The following is a 27,317-nucleotide window of genomic DNA, read 5'->3' as shown; positions in this document are numbered from 1 at the left end:
CATCGCCAGTATTTCTAGCCCAAAAGAAAGGTTTCCTCAGAGGGTAGTAACAGCCACGAAGCTCCATCTCCTCGGGAGCAGCCCCCACGGCTGCTGCTCTCTCTGACCCCGCAGCGTCCCTCTGGGGCACACGGGCCCAGCCTTCACACCTGACTTCTCTGGACTCCTTGGCTCACCTGTAAAGTAAGGGTTCTGGCAGCACCTGCTCACCTTGTCGGACTTTGAACGGAAGGCCCGGGGGTGGCTGAGATGTACATGCGGGAGGGACGGCCCAACACACACAGGACCGCTCCAGCAGGGAGAGGCGACCCGGGGAGGAAGGGCCGGCAGGCCCCACAGCGGAAGGGCCAGTTCTAGGTCTTTCTCTGCCTTCTCAGCACACAGCGAGCACAGAGCTCTGTCCCGCCTGCTGCCTCGGTTCACAGCAGGAGCCGCTGTAAGAACCTGCTGCGGGGAGCCTGACCTAGACCAGACCCCGCCCCGGGAGCCCGCACCCCCGCAGGAAGGGCCCAGGTCACCGAGGGGCGCAGTCCAGTGCCGGGGCTCATGATAAAAGCAGTCGCTGGCTGAACCTTAGCAGGCCCTGGGGCAGGGGAGGGGTCCCCCCACCCCCATGACCGCTGCGTGTCATGCTCTTGGCACCGGGGCTTCCTGCGAGGGCTGGGTGGCCTCCCTGGCCTCCTTACAGTGACGAAAGCAGCTTCCCTCCTGATGTGCTTCCTCGCCACATCCTTTCAACAAGTTGCCGCCATCCTTTTATGCAGGTCAGTCTGCAGGTTCAAGACTAAGGCGCCCGTGAGCTTGCCCGGCCTCGGCACCAGGCGCCACACTCCCTGTTCTCCGCTCTCCCCCCCAGCCCACCCCCCTGAAGCCCCAGAGTGTGGAAAAGTAAACAAGGTGGTCAAGGACAATTTAAAAAAAAAAAATCTACAGCTTCTATGCTCCCGAAGCCCTGGAGTCCCGGAACTGTGGCGACCCGAGGCCCCGGCGCCGGGGCCCGCGCAGAGCCCAGGACACGGACCAGGCAGAGCCGGCGTCCTCGCGCCTCGGTGCACGCCCAGACAGCCGCTGGGCCGGGCCTGCGCCCGCACCGCTCGTGGAGCAGGGAGGCAGCCGGGCCGGCCCTCGTAAGGTGCGGACACGGGGTCCCGCTGCCGGCACGAGGCGGGCGTCTCAACCAGGCCTCGCTTCCCACCCCACAGCCTCACCCGAGCTGTCCAGATAAAGCAGCGGGGGGACTTGGCCGAGACCGAGGACGCCTGCCCGTTGCCAGGCAGGGAGCCACGACTTCCCTCCCTTCAGGCTGTGACTGACGGGCGTGGACGGACGGTGACCACTAGCAACACCCGGTCCTGTGACCTGGTGCACGCACTCACACACACACAGACACACGCACACACAGATGTGCAGCGTGCACTAATAATACTTTAAAAGGTGAAAACTACACAGATCAATTTTAGCTTGAAAAAAACACCAAAGGGGAAAGACATAAAGGAGCTTTTTTAAATGTATGTGAGTGTGAGTGAGCAAGTGTGTGTGAGTGTGAATGCAAGAGTTGTGCGTTGAGCACACACTTTTTCCAAGTCCAGAACAGTGCAAGTACAATTCCCCACTCTCTCTTTACCATGAAGTAATAGTTTTTGTTCTCCTGGAATAACCCGCCATCGACAGCCGACCAGTGTGACCCTGTTGGGGAGTAACAGATTCAGTGTCACCTCATCAGGAATGGGGGTGGGGGACACGAGATTATTTGCGGCTAGAACATTCTATTCAGAGTGAAATACATGGTCCTTATAAAAGTGAAGCCTCAAGGTCAGGGAGGCAGCGTAGACGGGGCGGAGAATCGTCGGCACACACGGCGAGTCAGCCCCTCCCTGCCCAGCGGACTGCACTCATCAATCCTAGTAGCCCTAGTTTCCTGATGAGCCCAGTCTGAGCCTCACCTCCAAACAGCTCTCCAGGCAGCCATGATCAACTGCCGCGGCTGGAGCCAGCATGTGTGCGCGCTCACCCCCGTGCCCCAGACAGCCACGCTGCCGCCCCCCACACAGAAGGGTGAGTGGACAGCTGAGGACACGTCCCCGGGGGCGAAATTCCAGCACTGGAAGCAGGGCCTGTCTCCAGCAAAAGAAAAATGAACACCGCCCCTGTCTGTGTCTTGAGAAGCATAGACCAGGCCCGAGATCACTCAGACTTAAAATATAAGAAAGTTCTCACTCCAGACCCAGCGCCGCTCCCCGGAAGCGAGCCGTCTCGGACGCGCGGTCTGTGCGAGCCAGAGGTGGGCTGTAGCTGACAGTAAACGGAATTGATAGAAGTGTGATCACCCGTCATCCCTTAAACATTTCTTTTAAAAAATGTTTAAAACTGGGCCTCCCTGGTGGCGCAAGGGGTTAAGCACCGCAGTATGAAGCAATCCGCAGCCTCTGCAGCACAAGTTCGATCCCCAACCGGCCAGAGAGAAACCCACATGGCACAGCAGACATCTCCTGTCTCGCCCGCTGCTCTCCTCAGCAGTGGATTTCAGTCAGTCTGCCTGTTCTGCTCCCCACTCTGTCTCTAGTGGATCCTCTCACCCCCCGCATCTCTGGCCTATACCCCAGCTCTTGGATGCATAAATAAATAAATCTTTTTTAAAAAATGTTTCAAACCTAAAGAATATTTAATAGCCAGTTATGTTTTGGGACAATAAACATGTGTAACTGAGCAAAAAATTCTGCAGGACCCGAGCAGAGAGCAGAATCAGAACAGCTTCGCTGAGTTTTGTAAGGTGGAGGCCGGGGCAGGGACGGGGCAGGAAAGGGGAACTTGAAACTGCTGCCACCTGCATCCCGGAGACAGACGGGCTAGAGCCAGCCTGATGAGCAGCAATGAAAGAACAACCAGTTCTGAGAGAAAAACAACTTTGAAAAGCAACTTCGACTCCACATTCTCCACCTCTCTCCAAGGCCAGACCCTGCCCTGCAAAAGCTTACCCTTCTCCCCCAAAGGGGGAGACTTCTCGGACCCCTGTGGGGGGTCAGTGACCCTCGCCCAGGGGCACAAATAAAGTTCCTGCCTGTCAGAAAATACGCGGGCCTCACCTCCCGCTGCTGCCTGGGCCAGGAGAAGACAGCACGGCTCCCCCAGTGCCTGAAAACTAAGGCGCGTCTCCTCCCTTGACCCCTAAGACCTGAGCTGATGGGTTAAAGCTTCCCGGGAATAGGTTCCTTGGCCCCTAATACAAATGCCCTAGCGCTAGACTGGACAGACGGGGTTATGTCCCCTCCCTTATCGGAAGGAGGAGACACTGTCCACAAGGTCAAGGCTGGGCTTGAAGTCACCTTCCAGTGCAGGACCAGCCAGGCACAAGGGAACGCCAGAGGCCCAGACACTAAGTTGGTGGGAGCAGACAGGGAAAGGCACAGCCAAAGACGGGTCTGGGCGGCCGGACGGCCTGAAAGAATCAAGATCCCCATAACATGAAGTGCACATCTGACTGGCCTGACACGAGGGAAAACGGAAAAGCAAGAGCAAAGACATTTCTTCCCAAAGCTGGAAATCCTGTAGCTGGACCTATTTCCAGCCTTTGGAGGCTCAAGGAATGACCTTGACCCTGCGAACTGAAGGAGACTGCAGCCAGGAACACCTGCAGCTGAGATCCCTCCAGACCATGCACTCAAGTCTGATCTTTTCCTGTTCCTCATCTTCTGGTTCCGTCATTAAACCTTTAACCTCGATATGAAATTGGTCCTAAGTCTGAAGCCATAACGACCGATGGTGTGTTACCTCCACCCAAATTAACCACACTGAAATCTTGTCACTGGTGCTTTTGATTCACTGCTCTCGATTAACGAAGAAATGGCACTGGAAGCTTCTAAAAAATCCTTATAGCTGCAAAATGGCTTTGATTTAAGAAGCACTTCTTATCCGAAAAGCTTATCTTCATGTGACTTATTAACACAGTTACTCAGCTCTCTGCAGACTGCCTGGAGAGGCTTCCTATGCAACACCACAGAGACCCCAGACTTGCCCCCCACACCCTCCAGATAGCCCCAATAATTTCATTACCGTCTGTTATAAAATCTGAAGAGTCATCATCTCAAAACAGGCTTTCCGCACACAACTATGGGACCGACTAGACGAAGACCACAGCGTTGAGGCCTTCTCAGAGCAATACAGAGGGGGACCTTTTTGGAATCTAGGAATTATTAAGTGTCCATCAGTTCTCTACTATATCAGCTTCACTAATTTCAGGAAGACTTTTCATTCTACCTCTCATTCCCTTTTCATGAAAAAAAAAAAAAAAAAAAAATGGTCCAGGCCTCAGGCCCACCCAGGCTGTCCGTTCACATACACACGCCTTAAAATTCAGGGCACCCACGTGAATAGGATGAGAAATGCGGCAGGAAGTTGTTGGGGTAGGTTGTAGTGAATTTATGATGCATATTTTAAAGTTGACCTTTTAATCCAAGTTTTTATTCAATTCCATTGCAAGGAGTCGAGCCACACGCTGGGCCTCAGTATTGGTGAGCCCGTGGCACTGAGCGGGTTTCAGGAGAACGTCACCGAGTAAATCACGAAGAAGCCAATAGGTTCTCTTTAAGGCTAACTGGAGCTAGAATAGAGATTTTTAAGGAGGAAAGCAAGTTTTCCACAAAAAGGAGAGTTGGTCCTAAATTTTAAGGACCTTCCTCTGGGCTGCAGTGGTGATTGGCAGGAGCTAAACCCCACAGCACAGCATCAAGGAAATATTAGTCACAGGGGCGGGATGGATGGACGGACTCTGAAGGACGAGGGTGCACAAAAGCCCCGTTACGAAGTCTCCACGAGGAACATGCCGGCCTCCTGCATCCCCAGAGAAGCAGCATCGCCCCGACCCGGCCACCAGCAGCCACAGGGCGGGCTCACCGGGGCCCTGCAAGCTCCCTGTGGGGGGGCAGCTTCCACCCAGCACAAGACTAACAACCCAGCGATCCGACCCCTAAGTTTCGCCCCAGACTCCACGCTAAGGACAGCCCAGGACATCCAAGACTGTCCAGCAGGAGCTGGTGGGCGACACAGGCCTTTCCAGGTGCGTGTGGCTGAGCCACGAGCAGCCGCAGCCACCTCCCCCGGGGAATTTCTCACACGCGCGTCCTCGCAGCCTCATGGAACGAGCTGCGACTGCGCTGAGCCTCAGGCCCCAGGCGGAACACCGGCGCCTGCAGAGGAACATCAGCAGAGGAACAGGCGTCTCCTGGCCAGAGGCGCGTCCCCGAGACCCAGCAGGAGACTGACTAGTTCTGTGCTGTCTGGTTGCAACGAGTCAGCTTCCAGCAAAGCAGGAAACACAGACGTGTGACAAAACTTCGGGCTTTGAAATAGAAATGCGCCATTCAATTCAAAATGCTCACATTCTGGGGCCTCCCTGGTGGCACGGGGTTAAAGTCTCAGCTCTATCAAGCTCTCACCAGCCACTGCCCCATGAGTTCAATCCCCGGCCAAGGAGCTATCCACGTGGCGCAGCAGACCTCTCCTGAGCAGGTGCTCCCCTCAGCAGTGTATTTCAGTAGATCTGTCTATTTTGCTCCCCACTCTGTCTCTGGTGAATTCTCTCAGCACCCCACACCTCTGGCCTGCATCCCAGCTCTTGTATGCATAAATAAAAATAAATCTTCTAAAAAATAAGATAAAAAGATACAATAAAATGTGAACTTCCCTACAGGTTAAAAAACAATACATCTTTACATTTTAATAAAGACACCACCAGGGCATTCCCACGAACGGGCCCAGAGGGACTCAGGGAGGCAGGAAGATGATCCTCAAAGGCACTCGTGAGCGGAAGCACAGACAGACAGGCCAGGGACAGATGCCCACAGCTGCTGGCCTGCCCCGGCCGCTGTGTCCGGCTCACCTTCCAGGCCAGGCCCAGCCGGAGCACCGACTTAGCCAAGAGACGCCCACATCCCAGCTTCTCCCACCCCAACCCTGGCTCTCAACCCCGGTCACTTTGCTGAAATTTTTTTTTTTTTTCAAAGAACTCATTTCCTAGCGGACCGTCTACTTTACGCATTTATTAAGCTGTCTGGCTCCCTCCTGCTAGAATGCAGCGGCTAAAATGACAATGATCTTGGTTTTATTCAGCGCCTGGCACAGGCAGAGCCCTGCAGCCCACGGGTGCCTGCTGAGAACTGACCCCGAGCCGTGGCTGTGACCCGAGCCAGCAGGAGGCAAACGGGGTATGTGCCCCGCAGGGCTTACAGCCGAGCACTCCTGGAGACGCCCAGGTGACAGCTCATGTCAGAGAATTCTAGAAATGGAAAAACATCCAGAATTGCACCCACCGCCTTCATAGCAACTAAACTACCAGATTGCTGAAAGGCACATGGAGCACACGGTCAGGAGCTTGGGTTCAGGGCGCCAGGGACGTGCCCTACAGATCACACACCACAGACCCTCGGTCCAGTGTGTGCAAAAGGCTTTGCCCAGTGCCTCGCTGCAATTAAATGATCAACAAAATAATCCAAGACACCACGTCAGTCTAGGCTTGCAGCGACTCCTCCCCTGAATAAAAATGTTTGCTTCAAATGGAAATAGCCCCATTATAAATAAAAATAAAAATAAAAACCCTGCACGGCCACAGAGTCTCAGACTTTCTTCAGTCGTCAGCTGGCCTGAGACGGTCCCATGCCCACTTTTCTGCACTTCTGCCAGCCGAGGACTGACCTCAGGCCATTTTTAATTAGCACCCCTTAAAAACGGCTTGCTAAATGAGTCGACTATGAAATAACCTCCCCCAAAAGACCAGGTTCGAATTGCATTTCCAACCCATCAGCTGTTTCCGCTGCAGAACATCCCCTCCTGCAGGTCACTAGCCACAGCGTGCAGGGGCCTGCTTCACCCACCACCGCGCGCTGGCCCACGCCGCCAGCCCACGCCTCCCTGGTGGGCATTTCCGTCCCCCAGAAGCAGCTCCGGCCCCTCCTTGCCCAGTGGGGAGGGGGTTTCACGGTCGGCCTCTCTCCTCCAGGTAAACCACCCCTCGGCACTGGTGAGGAAAGCCGGGGCCTGGGTCAGCAAGGACGCAGCGGGGGCCGCTGACCCCCGAGGCCACACCCCCCTCCCCTCCCTCCAAACAGTGCTCCGGAGCCCTCGGGTTCAGCACGCGCTGTGCTCTGATGAGAGTCCAAAATGAAAATGGAATCAGGCAGTCTCCACTCCAGCACCGGGGTGCGAACATGGCACCTCGAGGAGTTGTCGATGAATCGCCCAAAGTTAGAGGCCCAGCCAGGGCCCGCTGCCCCCACGCGCCCCCGCTCACCTCCCCCCTCGTCACCCTTTCTCGGCCCCGCCAGTCACGTCTCCACGGAAGCCAGGGCCTTGCTGCGGTGCGAGCCCACGCACCCCCGCCACGGCTGACCGCTGCTCTCAGGCCGAGGGCCCAGGCCGCCCGCGTCTCTGCTCTCCCCTGTCTGCTCACCACGCTCCAGCCACACCAGCATCTCCTGCCCTCTGAGCCTCTGCTCGCGCAAGGCCTCACACCAGGGACTTCCTCTCCTCTGACCCCATTCTGGCCCTTTTGCTGCCCCTGGGCTGGCCAGGCAGCGGGGGAGGCCCAATCTGGGCGCTTCGCTGAGGTCGCCGCGGCCTGTGCCAGGCAGGGCAGCATCTGTGTCCATACTCGGCTGGACCGGACCCATAGGCCCCAGCCGTCACCCGGGGAGAGCGAGGGCCCGGGTGCCAGGGGAAGCTGTCCCGGAGGGTGCAGCCAGCAGTGCGGGAAAGGTGCCCAGAAAATCCAGGGAGGGCTGCACCTTGGTTCTGACATAGGAAATCAGTCATTCTATGATGTCAAGGTGTCTTTCCCACCTTCTGGAGGGTTCCAGAAAACAAAGCAAACAGGTCATTGTCCCATGGCTTGCCTGGTCTTTGTGGACACGATGAAGGAGGAGGTCCCTGAGGATGACAGGCAGGTGCCTGACCTTGTCAACATGGACCTCGCTTGCCTTTGCACCTCATTTTTTGTACACTCCCCACTTACAGGGCTGTCCTCACACAGCCTCAGGGAAGACCCTCAGGGAGGTGAGACCCTCAGAGAAGTGAGGGTCTTTCCTGTCCAGATTTGCTCCATCTGCTCTGCTGGGTTGAGGGGGCAGCATCCAGGAGACCTCACTTCTGGAGTGAACTGGCAGGATGCTAGTCCAGCTCCCGCTGGCCCCAAACGTGTTTCCCAGAGCTGGGTGTCAGCACCAGCTCAGCTGCAAAAAGCCTGAGGAGACGTGACTCTGCTGCTTGAGGCTGATTTGATCCATGAGAAACCCCATGTGCAGACAGGACTCTATGAACACACCCTGCAGGCCACACTCACGCCACAAACACAGGTGTGCATGTCGGCCCCTGGTTCCCCCAAGACAAGCAAACTATTCCAGAGCCTTTTTCTAGGCATCCACACACACAGTGGGGTCATGACAGCTCGCTGGGGGTAGCCACGTCTTACCAGAACTGCAGGTAAATATCCACACACGCACACAAGATACATATAAAACATAGCACATAGACACAGACATGCAGCGCGTAACGAGCATCTAAGTATCCGCACACAGATGTACACGTGTATATGCACTCAGCCCTTGAACAACACAAGTTTGAACTACACGGGTCCACTTATTGGCCACGTGGGCCCCACATGCAGACTCGAGCAAGCACAGACGTCAGCGAGTCAGGTGCAGAGCTGCGTGTGGTGGGCGGGCGGTCAGTCACACATGTGCTTTCAACTGCACAGTTGTTCGGTTCGGCTGCCCCCACGGAGTTCCAGGGTCAGCTGCACCGCGTGTGTGTGTATAGGGCTACGTGTGCACACACACACTGTATGTGCCGATGGTCCACTCATATCTTGGCCAACCGGTCAGAGAAAGAGTCACATCATATCCGCAGCTTAAGAAGCCCACCACGTCAACGAGGATTATCTAATGGAGACCCCGAGGGAGCGGGGAGTGGCCAGGATGCCAGAGGTTGAACGGCATCCCGAGGCAGCTATGACCGCACAGTCAGACCTGGGCCCAAGTCCCCGATCGCCTTCATTTAGCCGGGATGTCGGGAAGCCAGAGCGGAGCCCCGAGGCGGCCCTCACGCGAGGCTTCCAGTGAAATCCTAGGCACTGGTTCAGCGAGCCCTGTGGGGCTGTCGGCTGCATGTACCTGGTCCTTGGCTGCGTGAAGGTCAGGTCTGTTGCAGGAACAAGGACTCGTGGACAGAAGGAGAGAAAAACAATAGCAGGAAATGCCCTAATCCTCAAATAAATCCACACTATAGGCCTCTCCTCTCGCCTCCCCCTGTGAAGTTTCTGGGCAAACCACAGAAATGCCAGGAGGTCACTGTGTGAACAACTGATGGGTGACCAGACAACCCCTGGTTCGATACAGGCAAAGGCAGGAAGGTGAGTCTGTGCAACACCCAGGTGCTTCCTCGCCCATTTGCTTCTCCTTTTAAGCAAAGGTTGGGGGCTCAGCTCCCTGCTCCCCGAGCCTTGCCCAGACCTCCCGGGAGGGCAGGCACAGAGCACACGGCTGCGCCGCTGTGGTGCGTGTGTGACTGTGTGATCTGGGGGGCGGGGGAGGCTCAGCCACGGTTCCCACCCTTCATGAGAGTAGAGATGGCCGCTCCCCGAGACAGCTGATCTCATCAGGTAGGCACAGAACCAGGGATGTGGGTGGGCACAGGTAAATTTAGCTGATTAAAGTCAAACACAGTTCAACTGTGTTTGTTAAATGTTCTTTGAGTGCTGAGGACACAGTGGGGCGGAGCGCCGAGACCTGTGCAGGGGGACCCCTGAGTGTTTGGGTGTTGGGCGTGGCAATGATACCTGAGGGGGGGCCCTACACCTCTAATGTTACCTCGATTAAAAAACAAGCACAAACCCCACAAAATTTACATAAACATTATCACATTGAGCTTACTGTCAATTTTTTAAGATTTATTTTTATTTATTTATGCATATAAGAGCTGGGGTGTACGTCAGAGGTGTGGGGGGGTGAGAGGATTCACCCAAGACAGAGTGGGGAGCAGAACATGTGGATCTACTGAAATACACTGCTAAGGGACCAGCGGGCAAGACAGGAGAGTCTGCTGTGCCATGTGGGTAGCTCCCTGGCCGGGGATTGAACTCATGCCGCAGTGGCTGGTGATAGCTTGATAGCACTGTCTTTAACCCCTTGCATGACCAGGGAGGCCCATGTGAAGTTTTTAAACAATGATTTAAATAAGATCTGAGTGGCTCCACCCTGTCTGATGTGAGGAAACTTTAAATAGGAACCAGCAAACAGTGCCCTGCTCCCTCCTGGCCCTCGCTCCCACACTCGCATGCCCGTCACGTTCCTGCTGGCAGATTAGAACGCGACCTTGAGTCCCCTGAGCACTGGCCATGCAGCAGCCTCTTGTAGCCAAGCGGAGTGAGAACAAAAGTTGAGAATAGCCCCAACTTCCCACCAAAGACATCACCCATCCAAAGCCTCCATGGATTCTAGAATCTTCCAACGTGGTAGCCACTGGCCATATGTGTCTGACCAGCTCTTGAGATGTGGCTACTGTGACTGAGGAACTTCATTTAAGTGTGACCACCACATACAGCTCGTGGCCACTGTCCTGGGCAGCAGTTACAGGACAGCCCCGCTAACAAAATTCTGGGGCGCCCTGGTCTATTCCACAGCGATAGCAAAAAACTAGAACTATTCACAGAGCCTAAGAACTGGGCTTTTTCACCTTAAATGCCTTTGCAGGGACTCTTTCAACTTCTTTACAGACTTTTATTTGTAGAAGAGATGATAACACTTGAATCAAGTGAATCTGATTCTGGGCTTTCCAGGCCCAGTCCACTGAAAAGGGGAAACTAATGTTTAGGCCAGAGACGCTTTGGGGGGCAGTGTATTGTCTAGGCCCATGTTATCCCTTCAGACACAGGAGGTGCCGTTCCTGTTCCCAGCCAGGCCTGGAGGCCCCTCCTGGGGAGTTCATCTCGCACCCCCACATCCACACAACACCCTCTCACAGAGCTTCCTAAGCCCCCTGGAAGGTGATGTCTCAGTGAGACAGGGCATCACCGTTCCAATGACAAACATGCACACACTGAGGGGGAGGGACCCTCCTTCTTGCAGGCAAGCCCCCTCCCAGCATGGCCAGGTCAGCACTTCAGAGCCCTCACCTCGCTCCTCCTGCTGAGACAACCCAGCAACTGAGGCACACGGTCAAGGGGCAGCAGAGCCCCCTCCTGATCTGGGACTCAATGTCCTGCTTGTGTGGCCGGGAAAGCTGAGTCCTGGCTGCTGCTAAGTGAGTCTAAGAACAAGGTTTGAGGGGCAGCAAGCAGGACTTGAGAAGCAGACAGCAGGGAGGACTTTCTTCTGGAACAGGAGGAGGGGGGCCGGGCCAGGGCAGGGGTGCTCACAGATGTCCTGTGGGGCCTCAAGGCAGACGACAGGCACCCAGGGCCCTCTATTGTCAAAAGCCCCAACCCTGGGCCTCCCTGGTGGTGCAAGGGGTGAAGTCTCAGCACTATGAAGCTGTCAGCAGCCACTGCAGCACGAGTTCGATCCCCGGCCAGGGAGATGACACCCAGGGCACAGCAGACCTCTCCTGTCTCCCCCGCTGCTCCCCTCAGCAGTGTATTTCAGTGGATCCACCTGTTCTGCACCCCACTCTGTCTCTGGTGAATCCTCTCACCCCCCACACCTCTGGCCTCACCCCAGTTCTTGTATTCATAAATAAATTCTTAAAAAAAAGAAAGCCCCAAACCTCAGAAAAGCCCTTAAAATGACAGTCAAAATTTGACATCGAAAACAGGGAACATTTCTCACTTGTAATGTGTGGCCCTACATTCGTCGACGCCACGGTGCTTAGCCTGGCCGTGTAGGGTCAGTGCCCAGCATCACCCGCTCTCCCAATGGGCTCCTGGCTGCTCTTCTGGCCTCCTGGTCTGGCCAGCAAGGGCGGCATGAGGACCTACAGAAATGGGGAGCAGTGACTGTGGGCTCACACAAGGCAAGGCTGTTCCTTGCTCCAGGTCAGGAAGAGAACTCACTCAGGCATCTCTTGCTGTTTCGCCGCCTTCTAAGTCTCAGGTGAGATTTATGATGTAATTCTCCACCCCCCACCCCCGAACAAATGGGTCTTTTTCACCTGTTTGCCTGCAGTGATTTACCACCACTGTCCCTAGCTCTAAGGCCAGAGAATCAAGGAAGTGGAGACCTCCCTCTTCTGCTTTTAAATTAAAATCTACAAAGAGAATTTTAAGGTGAGAAAAGACATAAAGCCACATCAATATATAAAGTACAACACAAAAGAAAATTGTCGAATTCTCTTAATAAAAAAGGCTGTCAGGGCCTCCCTGGTGGCACAAGGGGTTAAGACGCAACCTACGAAGCTGTCTGCAGCCTCTGCAGCACAAGTTCGATCCCCGGCCGGCCAGGGAGCAACCCACAGGGCGCAGCAGACCTCTCCTGTCTCACCCGCTGCTCCCCTCAGCAGTGGATTTCAGTGCATCCGCCTGTTCTGCTCCCCACTCTGTCTCTGGGGAATCCTCTCACCCTCCACACCTCTGGCTTGTACCCCAGTTCTTGTATGCATAAATAAATAAAGGCTGTCAGTGGGGAGGGAGGCAGCCCCCTTATCCTAACCTCTGGCTCACGGGAAAGAGGAAAAACCTGTGCTATTTGTACCAAGGCAGCTTCACAAGGCAAAGACTCTGAATAATCGCCTATGGGGAGCTCCACAGGCCAAAGCTGTGAGCCCCCCGCGGAGGCGGAGCAGGAAGTCTAACGGAAGCGTCCGGGCTGAGATACCTCCCCAGGGCTGGGTGCCCACCATGCTGGCCAGCAGGCAGAGCACCTCTGAGCAGGGGCCAGAGGTCACCGCACAGCTCCTTTAACTGGCGGCTTTGTGCACAGTTGACTTCACGCGGCCATGGGGTGCAGGACTTGACGCCCCAAGAGTTCCCATTTATGGCGCCCAGGATTCTGGTCAATTTGGTCTCAGACCTGCTGTGGCCATCCTGTCAGCACCTCAGCCTTTCCAGGTGTCTGACCCCAAGCCCCCCAGGGCACCCCACGGACCCAGTTTCTGGAAACACGAGCAAGTCTCAAGGGAAGTGGCAGCTGGCGGCGCTGGCCCTGTCAGCTCCCCGACGTAGCCCTTCCCGCGTGCCCCGGCCCACCAGGGCGTCCGCACTGCAAGCAGCCGCACGCCTGCCTCGAGTCTGCCCGGGCTCACACCAAGGGCAGACTCACACCACCACGGGGTGGTGCTCACACCACTGCTCGTCTCGGAGCAGACTGGGGCCGTCCCCAGAGCTCCCGCAGCAGCCACTTTCAGGCCTGGCTGGGACAAGCAGCCTTCAGTATTGCCACAAGCAAATCAACCTGCCAAGCACCTGAGGGTCTTTCGAGGCGAGAATACACAAGCAAATGCAGAGCCCAGTGGCCAGGAGGGAACCAGACGCGCCGGGTTCAAGTGCTGGGTGTGCCACTTGCCAGCTTCCTGATCCGCGCCAACAGGCTCTCGCCAGTTCCTTCCACGGGGCTAGCGCTAGGCCCTTCCAGGCTTGCTGCGAGAGGTGCGTGGATATTGGCGCAGCAACAACAAGGCGCGGGCGGGAGCAGATGTGCAACAGCGCCCGGGAGCCGACCACCAGGGGAGGCCAGACGGGCCCGGCCAGGTCAGCCTCTGCTGCGGGAGGCTCTCCAGGTGCACCTGGTCCCGTGGACAGACGGCTGTCAAGCTGAGAGGCCTCCCGGGGAGGGGGGTCTTCAGGCTGGGCTTTGCAGCAAACTTTGCAAGAAATAAAGGGGCGTCGTCTCCGGCTGATAAAGCCAACTGGTCCACAGCCCTGGGGTAGACAGCGAGGACACTCGGAGAGGACAGGAGGTCAGACCCCAGGGCTGCGAGGGGCAGCGGCCACAGAGGGGGTCTGGGGAAAGGCTGGGGTCTCGCTGCAAGAGCAGGGCAGGCCTGCACCCCCAGAGAAGGCTGGGATAGGGCAGAAAGCACCCCAGACCACAGGTGCAGGAGGGTTCCCAGGAGGGAACCAGCTGCTGGGAAAGTTCCTTCTCGACGGCAGGACCCGAGCCGTGGGCGTGAACTGTGGCCGCTGTCTGGTCAGAGCCGCGGCAGCAGCGACCACATGCCTGCCCGAGGCCCCCCACTGTTACAGCCCAGTCTGGGGGGCGGGGCACCGGGGCAGCAGCTCTGAGGCTAACTCAGGGCAGTTTCCCTTCAGCCAGGTGCTCCCAATGCACTTCTGCAGCGACCCCGAAGCCACCCTTTGCAGGGGTTCCAAAGGCAGCCCCGCCTCTCGAGTTGGCGGCACCAGCAGCTTGTCACCGCGGCCTCGCCTGACACCTTGCATGCAGGACACCCCCTCCCCGGCCACGCCCCGGCTCGGCTTCCCCTTCTGGACGGTGCTTCTCTCCTGGGGAGTTTCGGGGGCCCTGGCATCCACGTTCGCCGTGGCTGCGATGTCCCCCCCAGGACAGCTGCAGGGGCCCAGTCGTCTTAACCTGTTCCTGCTTCTCTGTGCCAGCTCCTCCGGTGGCCGTCTACGACCTGCCCGGGTGTGGCACCTAAGAACAAATTACCTGCATTTCTGCTGTGAAAGTTTTCTTGCACACATTGTTCTGGTTATTTTTCTCATTGTGGAGAGACAGGAGGAGGCAGGACAGAGGATGCCCACTTCACCCGCTTAACCTAACTGGGCAGTGACAGCTGCACAGGCTGGAAACCACGAGGTGGGTTATATGCTTTGGTAGCAGGAGGTATTTTCCCTTTAGTTTTATCATTCTCCCGGCCGAGAGAAGAAAATAAAGCTGGAATAGCAGACTCTTGCTAAGACGGTGGGGTGGGTGTATAGAACCTCTCTAAAAACTAAGAAACGAACAGGCGGACATAAAGTAAACCTTGCCTCTAAACAAGGCTGGGTGTGAACTCATCTGAGGATCATAAAGAGGAACCGTAACAAAATAAGACTTAGAAATATCCCCAAGTCCCCCGAAAACGACACCGCGGATCCTCTCCATACAGAGGGAGCCACCTGCCCTCCTTCCTTTCCTTAAAATTGATCTACACAAGGACCTCCCTCTTGGTGCAGCGGTTGAGACCGCGCTGTGAAATTGTCCGCAGCCTCTGCTGCACGAGTTCGATCCCCGGCCAGCCAGGGAGATACCCACATGGTGCAGCAGACCTCCCCTGACTCACCCGCTGCTCCCCTCAGCAGTGTATTTCAGTCAGTCTGCCTGTTCTGCTCCCCACTCTGTCTCTGGTGGATCCTCTCACCCCCCGCACCTCTGGCCTGTACCCCAGTTCTTGTATGCATAAGTAAATCTTAAAAAAAAAGTTGATCTATGCAAGACACGCCTTTAATCAGCATCTACCTAAAGGCAACTCCTTCCCAACAATACAGCCAGACATTCCCCAGGCTGCCTTACACCAAACTCACTTGTAGGCAGTAAAATAAATGTTCAGAGAAACAAAACTGTATCCTTTGTAAAAATAAATTGTACAGCAGCAAGCCAAGGATATGCAGACCTACTGACAGGGGGAGAGAGAGGGAGGGAGAGAGGAAATACAGAATGAACCAATGGACGTTTCTGCTGTCCTGGCTGAAAGCCAACAAACGCGAGGACTTATGTCTAGGAAATGACAACATTTGCTCATCCAAGACTCCGAGCAAACCCTTTCATTCAAGAGGACGGACGCAGCAGCTCTCAAAACTCCGTGTGAGGGGCGTGCGGGCGACCTTCACCCAGCAGAGGGCTCGCGAGAGGGAACGCAGCATGAGTGATGCAGAGGATGATTCATCCTTGACTTAACGCGACAGCATCCGCCAGTAACAAGCGCGCCCCGCTCCTCACGCAGCAGACTCCTTGGAAAAGGACGAAAGAGCATCGCTTCCTCGCTCCCATCCCCGGGAAGGTTTTACTCAACTTTGAAAGCTCGAATCTGTATAAAATTCAGCCGAGGAGCTCGTGACAGTATTTCTGGGTCACTCCCTGGACCTGCCAATCCAAATGACTCAGGCTGGGGTCCGGAAGCCACATCTTAAACACATTCCCGAAGAAATTCTGACCCGGGGGTCAGAAACACTGGGCCAAGAGACCAAAGCAACTGGACGTCTCAGGGGAAAAGGGGAGACAAGACTTCTGAGGAGACGACCAGGCACGCCGAGGCCCCGGCACCCGTCAGGGGCCAGCAGGTGGGGGCAGCGTCAGGTTCGAGCAGGGCTGTTACGGTTTGCATTCAACACGCGTCTCCTTTTAACCTTCCGCCCACAGTCCCGGGTGCCCTCTCCAAGAGAGCCTGTCCAGGCCCAGCCCACCCCAGGAGACTTGGAGAGAAGCTCCTGTTTCTCGGGGCCCGTCAGCCTCTGCACACGTCACCACCGCGTCCACACCATCCTCATGTGTTCCCGTCTGTCCACCCATAAGCCTGTCACAGGGCAGGCCGGTACAGCTGTCACGGCAGGTGTGACAGAGACGTCGGAGGCAGCAATCACGTCGTGTCTGCAGCCACGTCACCACCAAACGGCCCTAATTTTCCACGTAGAAAGCGCCTTCGTGCCCCCACTCCCTGCTGTCTGGACCTACAGTGCGTCTTCCCTGGCTGAGACCCCGGGCCCTAGTTCTAAACCCTGTAAGCCAGAGAACGCGGGCCTTGTAGGAGCGGGAGGGAAAGGTTAGATGCCCCAGCTTTGAGCAGCCTAGCGCCAGGTTAATCTGTTTATATGCTGATGTTCCAGAACGAACCAAAGGTCTTATGGCTCCCTGAAGTGCACAGGTAGGGGGGTCAAGCCCTCAAAGGAGTTCAAGGCCCAGGAGAACAAGGCCCAGGAAAACGCACCCATGGGTGATTAGGGTGAGAAGCCTCGTGCTGTCCAGTCTTAACTGTAAACGCAAGACACCTGGATTCGGCTCTGAACTCTCCCCGCCCCCGACCCCCTCCCTGCACCTGTGTGACTCCCTCCCCTGGAGGGCAGGCCCGGGGGACGGAGGGACGCCTTGAGCATTTCCAACTCTGAACTCCCCAAGTTCATCAATTATGAAGCAACTGCTTTTCCTGCAGTTACAGGAAGAAACACTTCCAGCAGCCGGGGCCACAGCTCCCGCCGTGAGGGGCCCCCCTCTCAGAGAACAAAACTATGATACCAAGCAGGGTAGAGACATGACCCCCAAAACCCCAAACAGGTAGCGGCGCTTCGGGTCTTACCTGCGGCCCCTGGTGCTGGCGCAGCTGAGCGTGGTCCAGGCTGTGCAGCTCCCGGGGTGGCCTGGCAGGGGGGGGTCTCCCCGCGTGCCCCTCATGGCCTGGGCACTTCTGAGGTCCTGGACCTGCTCATCAGCCGAAGCTTGGCGAAACTTCAGTCAGCAGCCGAGAGGCTCAAGCCCCGGGTTTTGGGGTTCCCCGGCTGTGCGGCTCCAGAAGGCCCTCCCACAGTTCACACCAGAGCTGATTCCCAGCCTAAAGCCACGATTAAGTCCACCCCCAAGTGGGGCGCCAGCGGCCTGGGCCCAGGGGGGTGCTCCGCCTCCCGCACTGCTTCCCCGTGGGCTCCTTCTCCCGGGGAGGGGAGGGGCTGCCCTGAGGCCCACACCTGGCCCTGCCCCTCACGGTGGGGGCCTCCGCAGTGCTGCAGCCTTGCTGCCCCGCAGCTGCCCACACGCTCTGGGAGGGGGCGGGGAGGGGGCGCAGGCCCAGTGGGTCCGCCCGTGCGGCTCTGGCCGCGCACCTGCAGCCCTTGAAGCCTCATTAGGCAGCGCCCGCAGCCCTCTGGTCTGCAGGTAAGTCACGTCTCTACCTGCGGGAGTCAGGACCATGGAACCCACTGAGGAGCCCCACCAGGACCTGCGGGGTGAGCACGCTGGGGCTGCACCCCAAATCCAGAATCCAAGGCCTGGGAGGGGGGCGTATCTGGGGAGAAGGGCTCGGCCGGCGTGGCTGGGGTAGCCAGCAGCCTCCATCTCCAGGGTGGAGATTGAGCAGGCCCAGGGCTGGGTGGGCTGGGGTCCCGGGAGGCCCATGATGCGTCCTTGCGGATCTGATCTGTCCACGCAGGGAGGGAGCCCTGGGATGCTTCTAGCTGAGAAGCTAAGGTTCTGATCCCCTTAGCTTTCTTACCAGGGTGCTTCACCCCCATGTGGCTTATCTTGAGCCCCAACTGTGTACCCCGTTTGCTAGGAAGACGCTGTGAAAGGAATCTGCCTCTTCTTCCCTATAGCGCCAGGCGACCCCGTAGAGGCCAGCTGACCCCTTCTTCAGCCTCGGTCCCCTCCCCCAGTCATGGCTACTCTGTGTCTAGGAAGGCGCTTGGTACAGCCGGGCAGCCAGGACCCCCACCCCTCCCGCCACGGAGACTTCAGGGCATCCTGCCTCATGCAGTTTTCATTAAAATAACAATAGTCCCCAGTTAGGCTTAGCATCTCTTTTTAAATATCCCAGTTTTCTTGGAAGTGATGCAGGAGCTGAGGGTCCTGGGGCTCTGAGTGGAGGGGGCGGCAGGACGGGTGATGGGGAACTCTGCAGTGATTAGGAGCGCTGTGCCTGGACTTGGCAGATTCCTCCTCTTTCTAACGTGAATTCCTTCATGGGTTAGAGTGAGGGCTTAGTAGGGCCCCCTGCAGTAGTGCAGACCCGCACTCCCCTTTGGAGGGTGCACAGCAGGTGTCGGAACGCGGTGCCTGAGGAGCCAGAACACACAGAAATGAAGAAAAGGCTGGAGACTGAGTGACAAGGGACTATGGTGTGGCCCGGGTCACTCTTACCTGTAAGAACAGGTTGGCCCGTGCCCAGGAGCCTTAGGAAGGAGAGACGGGTGTGGGGTGAGAAGCGCAGGTGGGGGCAGAGTTCTCTGGAAGGTGAGGATGGGCTTCCTGGGTGTCCTCGTCTGGCCTTCTGGAGGCCCTGCAGCCGCCTTATGCAGCGGGGAGCAAGTCCCAGTCTTAGAAGAAGCCTGTCTCTCTCTCTCCCCACACACCCCAACATGTGTGCCCTGGAAATGTCTGACCAGATGCCTGTCCCTCAGCCTCACTTGCCTGGTGTCTTGGGGGCAGCCCAGTCACCCACAGGGGCGTGTGCCCAGGTCAGCACTGCTGTCAGCACATGCGCAGAGCCCCTGAAGGGGCCTATTTGCTCACGTTTTCCCAAGCAGGTCTCTAGCTTGGTCCCTACCTTAGCCCGGGTAGGGGGTGAGCCTAGAGTTACTGCCCCATGTGATGAGTGGACAAGTGGAAGTTTAAGAGCAACCAGGACTCACTCGGGAGCAGGAGGCAGCTAAGATCAGGGGGTGCCGGGTCCCCACAGGTCAGGAAGGTAGAGGCAAGCCGCTGGCTTCTGTGGGGCCCAAGGATGAAGACCCATGGCCGAGTTCAGCCGCCGGCCCTCGGGCTGCCCCGGGAGAGGGACCACCTCTCTCCTGCGCCGTCTCTGGAGAGAAGAAGCCGTCAGAGGCCCCTGGAGGAGGCCCAGGGGCTGATGCTGGCTCAGGGGGACTCCACAAAGCAGGAACCCCGGCCGTGCCCCAAGCCCAGCCTCAGGAGGAAGGAGGCGCCCTCCCTACGAGAGAGGACAGGCCTGGGAGGAGGCCCTACTCTCCAGGGAAGCAGAGGGGGTCCCCCGCTGCCACTGCGGCCCCAGCATCCTCTCCTGGGGGCGCGAGCTCCGCCCAGGCCACACCGAACCCGGTGCCGTGCGGGTCCGGCCGGGGGCCCTGCCACCTGGCCAACCTCCTCAGCACTTTGGGCCGCAACGGTCAGCACGCAGACCGGAAGAAGAGGCCGCCGGAGGTGAGCTGCCCGATTCGGAAAAAGACTCGAACCCTGTACCGCTCAGGTAAGCCCCGGAAGGTGAGAGGCCGCTGAAGGGATTAGGGGCCCCTCTGGAACCAGTCCCAGCGGCCTGAGCGCGGTGCCTGGCCCTGCACATGGTCCCGGGGTGGCCGTGACCGGAGCCACGCAGGGGAGGTCACACCCCAAAGCCGGAGAGAGAGGAGGCCGCACCCCCAGCGGGAGCTCAGGTGCCAGGCTCCGGCAAGGCCCCGGGCTGGGGGCTGTGGCCCCGGGGAGGCCCCGTCGCCCGGCCGCGGCCTCCTGGCTGGCGTCCATCCTGCTGTTTCCTTCCTCCAGACCAGCTGCAGGAGCTCGAGCGGATATTCCAGGAGGACCACTACCCCGACAGCGACAAGCGCCGGGAGATCTCCCAGCTCGTGGGGGTCACGCCCCAGCGCATCATGGTAAAGGGGCTGGCGGCCGGGGGCCTGGAGGAGACCCTGCAGCTCTGGCAGAGCAGAGCAGGCACCCAGCGTGTCCGAGCAGGGGCTGCGTCGGGGCTCTGGGGGTGTTCTAGCCCTTTCCACTTGCTCCAGGCTTAGCTAAGCGGAGGGAATCACCCCTGAATGTATCTGGAGGGGCCTTTTTGTAAAAAAAAGGCTTTGGCGGCGGAGGGGTGACCTCCCGCCTCACATGGCTACAGCCACGCCCCGGGCTCCAGCGCCCCCGCCGCCCCCCCAGGTGTGGTTCCAGAACCGCCGGGCCAAGTGGCGCAAAGTGGAGAAACTGAACGGGAAGCAGGACAAGGCCCCCCCTGCGGGCTGCGCCCCCGGCCCCGCTGCCGGGCGGTGTGGGTGAGCGTCTCCCCTTCCTGGGTCACCCAGCCGTGGGACGTGGGGTGTGCACTGGGGTCTGGGGCCCGGGGACGGGGGGCGAGTGCTGGAAGCGGGGAGTCCTTGGCGGGGAGTCCTAGGCGTGTGGCTGTGCAGGGGGGCAGGGACCGGCCACTGCTGTGGGCAGGCCGCGGGGGGAGGCGGGACTCAGGGTCATTCCAGCTGCTTCTTGGTTCCCTCTGCCTCCAGCTCTGCAGCCGAGCTCCCACCTGCCGTGCCCAGGGCCCCCGAGCCTGGCCCCTTCTCTCCGGAGCCCCCCCTGGACGTCCTCCCGGGTGCGCTGGCCGCCCTCTGAGCACTGGCCGGGGACGGGCCGCGAGGGAGGCAGCAGGACAGAGGGGCCTTTCCAGACTCCCCGGGGTCTTGGCCCAGTAGGGGCCGTTCACAGGGTCCTGGTGTCGGGGTCCTTTCGTACCCTCGCGCCTCCCGCCACCCCAGATCTGCGCCTCCACCCCCATTTCCGACCCTCACAACTGCCCTTTGACTTCTGCTCTAGAGCCCCCCATGCTGCTAACATCCGACCAGACTCCGGCCCCCCTACAACAGGGCGAGGGTGCTCAGAGGGTGGTGGTGACCCCACCACTCTTCAGCCCCCCACCCGTTCAGAGGGCCAACCTGCCTTTGCCCCTGGGGCCCGTCCACGCCCCCCAAATGCTGCCTCTGATGCTGGATACTCCTGGCAGGGACGGCAGCCACAAGGATGACCCCTGTGGGTCCTGGGGGCCAAGGTAAGGGACCTGTTGGGGGTCACTTGAGTTGGGGTACAGATGGAGCCTGTGGGGTAGGTTAACCGAGAGGAACCAGGGGTACCCACTGTGTGGGGGACAGAAGCCGTGGCTCTGGGCGGGGGGCCAGCTGCAGCAGAGGGAAAGGCTGGGAGGCGGCAGCCGGGCAGATAATGGGGTACAGGGGGGAGGGCAGGCGAGGACACACGCGCCGCCCTGCGGAGGGACGACCCTCACGAGGCCCCCCTGCTCCCACAGCATCACGTCACCGCACCCCTGCTCGTACTTGGAGGGGCTGGATCCCCAGGACTACCAGCACGGCCACCCGCCGGCGCCCTTCCCGTTCACGCAGACGCCGCAGCCCCAGCAGCTCCAGGCCGCGCAGGCCCCGTTCCCAGACCTGCCCCCCTTCCCGTTCCCCGCGCCCAGCGGCCCCCCGCTCCCGCTGCTGGAGGACTCGCTCTTCGCGCTGCCCTACTGCGCGTCCCAGGGCCCCTTCCTGGGCATCCAGGGTGCCCCCCCGGGGCAGGGCCTGCTGCAGCCGCCTGCTGGGCCTCTGGGTGCGTAGGGCTGGGGGTGCCCTTTGAGACGGGGAGGCGGGTGAGGGCCGGCCAGCCGGGGCTGGGGGGGACCAGCTCCGCTGCTGTCCAGCTGTCCTGAGCCTGCCCTGGACCCTGCCGTGGACACCCCGCTCCTGTGTCACTGGGGCGCAGCAGGGTCAGAGCGGGTGAGCTGCTTGGCAGAGGAGCTGGAGGTGGCGCCAGCATCCTGGCCGGCCACGGGCACCTCCGGGCTCCCAGCAGCCACCTGGGAGTGACGACATTCTGGGAGAAGCTGGTCCCCGGCCTCCTGCCTGGCACCGGCCTGAGCTGCGTCCCCTGTCTCCAGCCCCGGGGGCTCGGCTGGGCCCTGTGCTGGCGCCTCACCCAGACCCGCCCTGGAGCCTCCGCTGCACTTGGGGGCGGGGGGCACGGCTGTCCCCTCCCTCGTCCTGTCTCATCTTTCCTCTTCGGCCCCCAGGTGCGGGCCCCTGGAGCGACCCCTGCCTGCCAGAGCTGCCGTTCCCTGGGCACTTCTGCCCACAAGCTGCGGGGCACCCCCAGGGCAGGGAAGGCTACTTCCAGGATCTCTTTCCAGCTCCCTACGCAAGCAGGGAGCCAGCCCCCCGGGGACTGCGGCTCACGGAGGGAGCCGGGCCGAGAGCAGGGCCCTCGCTCGCCCAGGCCCTGGAGCCACGGCCGGCCGCCTCCCCGGAGCGGCCGCCCTCGGCCCCAGAGGCGTCCCGGGGGGACAAGAAGAGCGGCGGCCCCTAGCCCGGGGCCCAGGGGTGCAGGGGCTGCTCCGGGGAGAGGGGAGGCCCCCTGAAGTGTGAGGAAGGCTGTGGCCTCGGGTGACCGTCCCTGGTGGGGACCCCGATGTGAGAAGATGCCCAGGCCTCCCCCATCCTGCCTCCGCAGAGTGGTCCTGAAGAAAGGGGGAGCGGTCACTCCAGAACGGGGGTTCAATTTATGTTGTTTCTTTCGCTGCTGGGCCGCTGGCCCAGTGTCCACTGTGAACAGTAAACACTCACCTGGGCTCGTCTCTGTAGTGACGCGTCTCCGTCCCGGCCGAGAAGGCCCCTCGTGCCCTGCCCTCGGCAGCCGCGCAGCCCGTGGTGCAGCCCCTGCGCCCCAGCCGCCTCCCTGCGGGGCAGGAATCGGGGGAGTCAGTCCTGGTGTCCAGTCCTGCCCGTCAGCCCTGCTCCACCCCAGGTCCGCGCCTGAGCCTGAGCGAAGCTGCGCCCAGGCCTCCCCCTGGAGTCTGGGGTCCCAGGGCCGCCTGGGGGCGCGGCACGACGTCTCCAGGGCTGCGCGCTGAGGCCTGTGTCCCCAGGGTCTTCTCCCTCCCTCAGGAGCTGCCCAGTGCCCAGAAGTTGATGTCAGTTTGGCTTCCCTCGCCCTCCCCCACCCCAGCCCCCACCCCTTCCCCTAACCGCCTCCCCACACCCCTTCTTTATCCTGGGGAGGGGCCGCGCGCAGCCCCACTGTCCGGGACACAGGCCTCTCCGGGCCAGGGTGAAGGATCCCCGGTTCCCCTCCCGGGCCCCGGGGGCACAGCCAGGGACCGCCGGCTCATGGGCAGCAGCTGGGCCCCTCCGTCCACTCACCGCTCCCACCTGGGCCAGCGCTCCTCTCGGGAGCAGGGGGCTGCGGTGTGGGCAGAGGCCGGGGGGACACGGTCGGGAGGGCAGGGGCCAGGCCTCCATGCTGGGGTGTGGCTTGGGGCGTCCCCATGAGCCTGAGCAGCCCCGTGAGCTCTGGCTGCCGGCCGGGCACAGTGACAGCTTCAGTGCTGGGGACACACCCAGGAGAGGTCACTGGTCCACGCTGAGCTTCCGCCCTGGCGTGCCGGGGGAGGAGCAGGAGGCGGGGAGCCCGGCAGCTAAGGAGGGAGGGTGTCGGGGAGACGGTCCCAAGCAGGGCCAGGAGGAAGGGCGGGGTGGGCCGTGAGGAATAGCTAGAGGCCGAGTGGCGGAAAGAGACTGAAATCTATCCTGAAGCAGCGACAAAGTGGGGTGCAGCGCAGAGGCCCGAGCACCTACCCCCAGGAGTACCTACCCCCAGGAGTACCTACCCCCAGGAGTACCTACCCCCAGGAGGGAAGCAGAGCGGGAGAGCCCGGGGAATAGAGCGGGCTGAGGGGACGCAGGAGGCTGGCTGGGAGGAGGCGTAAAGGTCGGGACCTCGCCAGAGTGAGAGGCGGGGTGCAAAGAACCAGGACAAACGCAGCCTGTAAGAAAATCGTGAGAGGACACGCAGGTCCCCCCGGGCCTGGAGCATCTGGGGGCGAACACAAGGGGAGGAATCAAGGGGAAACAGGTGGACGGGCTCGGCTGCGATGCGCCGTGTGTGAGACGGAAGCAGCGAGAACGTGGGGGCCTCCCGGGACACCCTGGCCGCGTGGAGCAACAGGGCATGGGGAGGGGCTGAGGGCAGCCGCGGACCTGGAAGGAAGCACCATGGGTGGAGGGAGAGCCGGACGGATGACCTCTGCTTGGTGGGGTCCAGGGGAAAGCTCAGGAAAGACTGGAAATGAGGATGTGCGAGATGGGCAGCCAGCCGAGGGGGACCCCAGGGGGACGCTGTGGGGAGGACAGTCAGGGCTGATGCGCCTGAGAGACCGCCAGGGAGGCAGGAGGCTCAGCTGACCCGGGAGAGAACCAGGTGGACCCGCACAGAGGAGATGCTGGTGCCAGCAGCCTGGACGCCCTCTGCCGAGACAGCACACCCTCGCGGGGAACGTGGATGGGACCAGCAGACCCATGCGCGGGAGCACTGGGAGGAGACAGTGGCTCTCAGGCGGGTCAGCAACTAGCCCAGCGGACGCCGGGTGGTGGGAAGGGACACGTGGACAGCGAGAGCTGGTTGTTACGGGCCTTGACCGTGACCCATATAGAACCAGACGCAGGACTCGAAGGGGCTGGTGATGACTAGGATGCTGGAGGCAGAACGGCCACTGAGAATTCAGACTGAATGAGAGAGCGCCTCCCGGTGGCCGGGGGTTAAGTCTCAGCACTATCACCGCTGCGGCCTGAGTTCCATCCCCGGCCAGGGAGATGCCCACAGGGCGCAGCAGACCTCTCCTGTCTCCCCGCTGCTCCCTCCGCAGTGGATTTCCGTAGATCCACGTGTTGTGCTCCCCACTCTGTCTCTGGTGAATCTCTCACCCTGCCCCATCCCCCCACACCTCTGACCTGCACCCTAGTTCTTCTACACACACACACACACACACACAATGAAGATAGAGCAAACAGAAAATGGTGAAAACTCCCTAGAAGCACAGCGTCCTGCAGTGGAGAGACCTTACAAGCCTGCAAGCCCAGTCTGACAGAAGCAGGAGTCTCCTTCCTCTGTAGCCTCACCAGAGAGAATTCATCTCCCCCAGCCCTGGCCCCCTCTTTGCAACATCCCCGTGGAGGCCGCCAGGGAGGGTGAGTGGCCAAATTTCTTCCGCCAGAGACCAGAGGAATTTTGAAAGCTTAATTATGAAGCTCAGTCTTCAGCTGCGAGGACATCCATGATCCTTGCTTTCCAGCTGCTCCAAAGAATAAATCCGGTGTTGCAAAATCTGAGGATTTGGTCATTCCCCGCAGCCCTGCCTTGTGCAGGTGATGTTGGAAACTCCTCTGCAGCCCTCCTGCGGCTCTGACTCCGCCTCTGTGACTCCCTAAATGCCTCTTTTAATTTCTTTTCTTACTCTTTACATATTTTTTTTTTAATTCAGGTAACAATGTTTTACAACATGGTATATAATTTAGGGGTGTAGGTTACACATCTTCAGACATGAATTACAAATGTATTGAGCTTATGGCTGTGCCCCTGCAGGGTTTGGTCAATTCTTCTGGATGGTGTGACTCTCACCCCCCAAGGTTACCGGGAGGAGAATAGGCTTTTTTTTTTTTTTTTCTTTTTGCAGCCAGTTCATATTCTTCATTCAGAACAAATTTATTGCCCACTAAGACCTCTGGGTCATTTTAATAAAAGCAATTTTAAAGACATTCTCTCTCATTTTGTATTTAGAGGACTGACATTTTGCATATAAATCGACAAGGATTTATACTGGCTGTCCAGTTTTATTAGGTTAATTTTAGCTCATGTTGAGCTTGCTGAGACGATTGGGCGTTGTCATAGGACATTAGCTATTTTCTTTGCAATCTAGTTCTCTGCAAATTTGATCAGTGTGTTTTTATGTATTTTATAATCAAGTCCATGATAATTAGTAAACAGGATATAAGTAAGTACAGAACATTTTGACATTTCTCCTTGAAATGACCCCATTAATAAATATTTACTAGAATAGCAGGTTAGACGAGTGAAAAATCTTCCTTCCTTAGATTATCTCCAGGACCATCCTTTGCCATCTCTTACCCATAAGAATTTGGGGGGAAACTTTGTTTTATTGCTCACTAGAATCAAAACACATTCTCTTTCTAGTACTCTAATAATTGAACATCCTTGTAAACCTAACAGCCTAATAAACGAGATGATTTGGCATGACTTACCTGTTGTCTTTTATGATTTATTTAAACCTAAGTGTTCACAAACCATCTTTTAATAATGTAGACGTTCGAGAATTTCACATTAACTCAATTCTTTGAAGTCTACATGCCATCTTTTTAAAAAAATAGGATAATTGTCTTTATTAAATCTCAGAGACTGTCTCCTGCTTTGCTCTGGAAAAATATATAGAATTATTTACATCAGCTCTAAGACGTGTGTTTTGGCTTTAAGAACATCTGATGTGTCGTATTCAAACACTCAATTTCTACCACATGTTCCTTTCTGGAGAAGAGCTAAGATGAGGCCATTGTCGCTCCTCTCTGAATTATAGGATGACATTTAATCTGCCTCGAGCAATCACTTTTATCTTTTTCCTGTTGCAAGTCTGGTTCTGTTAACTACTGTCGCCATGTTAGTGCTGGTCCTTAGCGTGGAGCCTCTCCTGGGCTCCACACTTGGCGATCTTCGCCCTGGAATCCCAGTGTGTGTCTCCTGTAGTTTTCACATCTTTTCAGACCTTTTGCAGTCTGAGTTTGTAGCCATAGGGTAACTTTTGATGCCTTTTATGCCCTCATTATAATTTTCTGGAATTATATCCATAGAATTTTTTCAGTAGCTCACATCCTCTGAGCTATTTTCACTTGCTTTTCTTGCAATTAACTCCAGTTTTGATTTCAGCTGGAGTGAGGGAGAAAATTCCAAAGCCAGGGACCACTCCACACTACCACCTGGGGACTCTGCAGACCCCAGAAGGCAACGTCTCCCCTTCCAGTTTAAGCTTGCACTACCCAAGCCTCCCCACGAGATGGCAATCGACCACCACTTTCCTTGTGGCCTTAAGTAATCTGGTTTACAATAAGCAAGCCCAGGCTAATAATTATGTTTTCAAAATGCACC

At 58.2% G+C, this 27,317-nt stretch overlaps 1 protein-coding gene across 1 annotated transcript; it reads left to right on the top strand.

The window, feature by feature from the left end:
• The first annotated feature begins 1,967 nt into the window (after positions 1–1,967).
• On the top strand, positions 1,968–22,694 carry NOBOX (NOBOX oogenesis homeobox). Its single transcript, XM_037518705.1, has 8 exons — positions 1,968–2,055; positions 19,300–19,827; positions 20,121–20,299; positions 20,505–20,617; positions 20,846–20,931; positions 21,153–21,384; positions 21,640–21,941; positions 22,402–22,694. Exons 1-8 carry the CDS (start codon positions 1,968–1,970, stop codon positions 22,692–22,694), a joined length of 1,821 nt encoding a protein of 606 aa, XP_037374602.1.
• The last annotated feature ends 4,623 nt before the right edge of the window (positions 22,695–27,317 follow it).

The sequence above is a fragment of the Talpa occidentalis genome, unplaced genomic scaffold (genome assembly GCF_014898055.3).
Source record: "Talpa occidentalis isolate TD23 unplaced genomic scaffold, MPIMG_talOcc4v2.1, whole genome shotgun sequence".
Taxonomy (NCBI): domain Eukaryota; kingdom Metazoa; phylum Chordata; class Mammalia; order Eulipotyphla; family Talpidae; genus Talpa; species Talpa occidentalis.
Note: the sequence above shows the minus strand (reverse complement) of the source record. Positions and strands in the feature narration are given on the sequence as shown.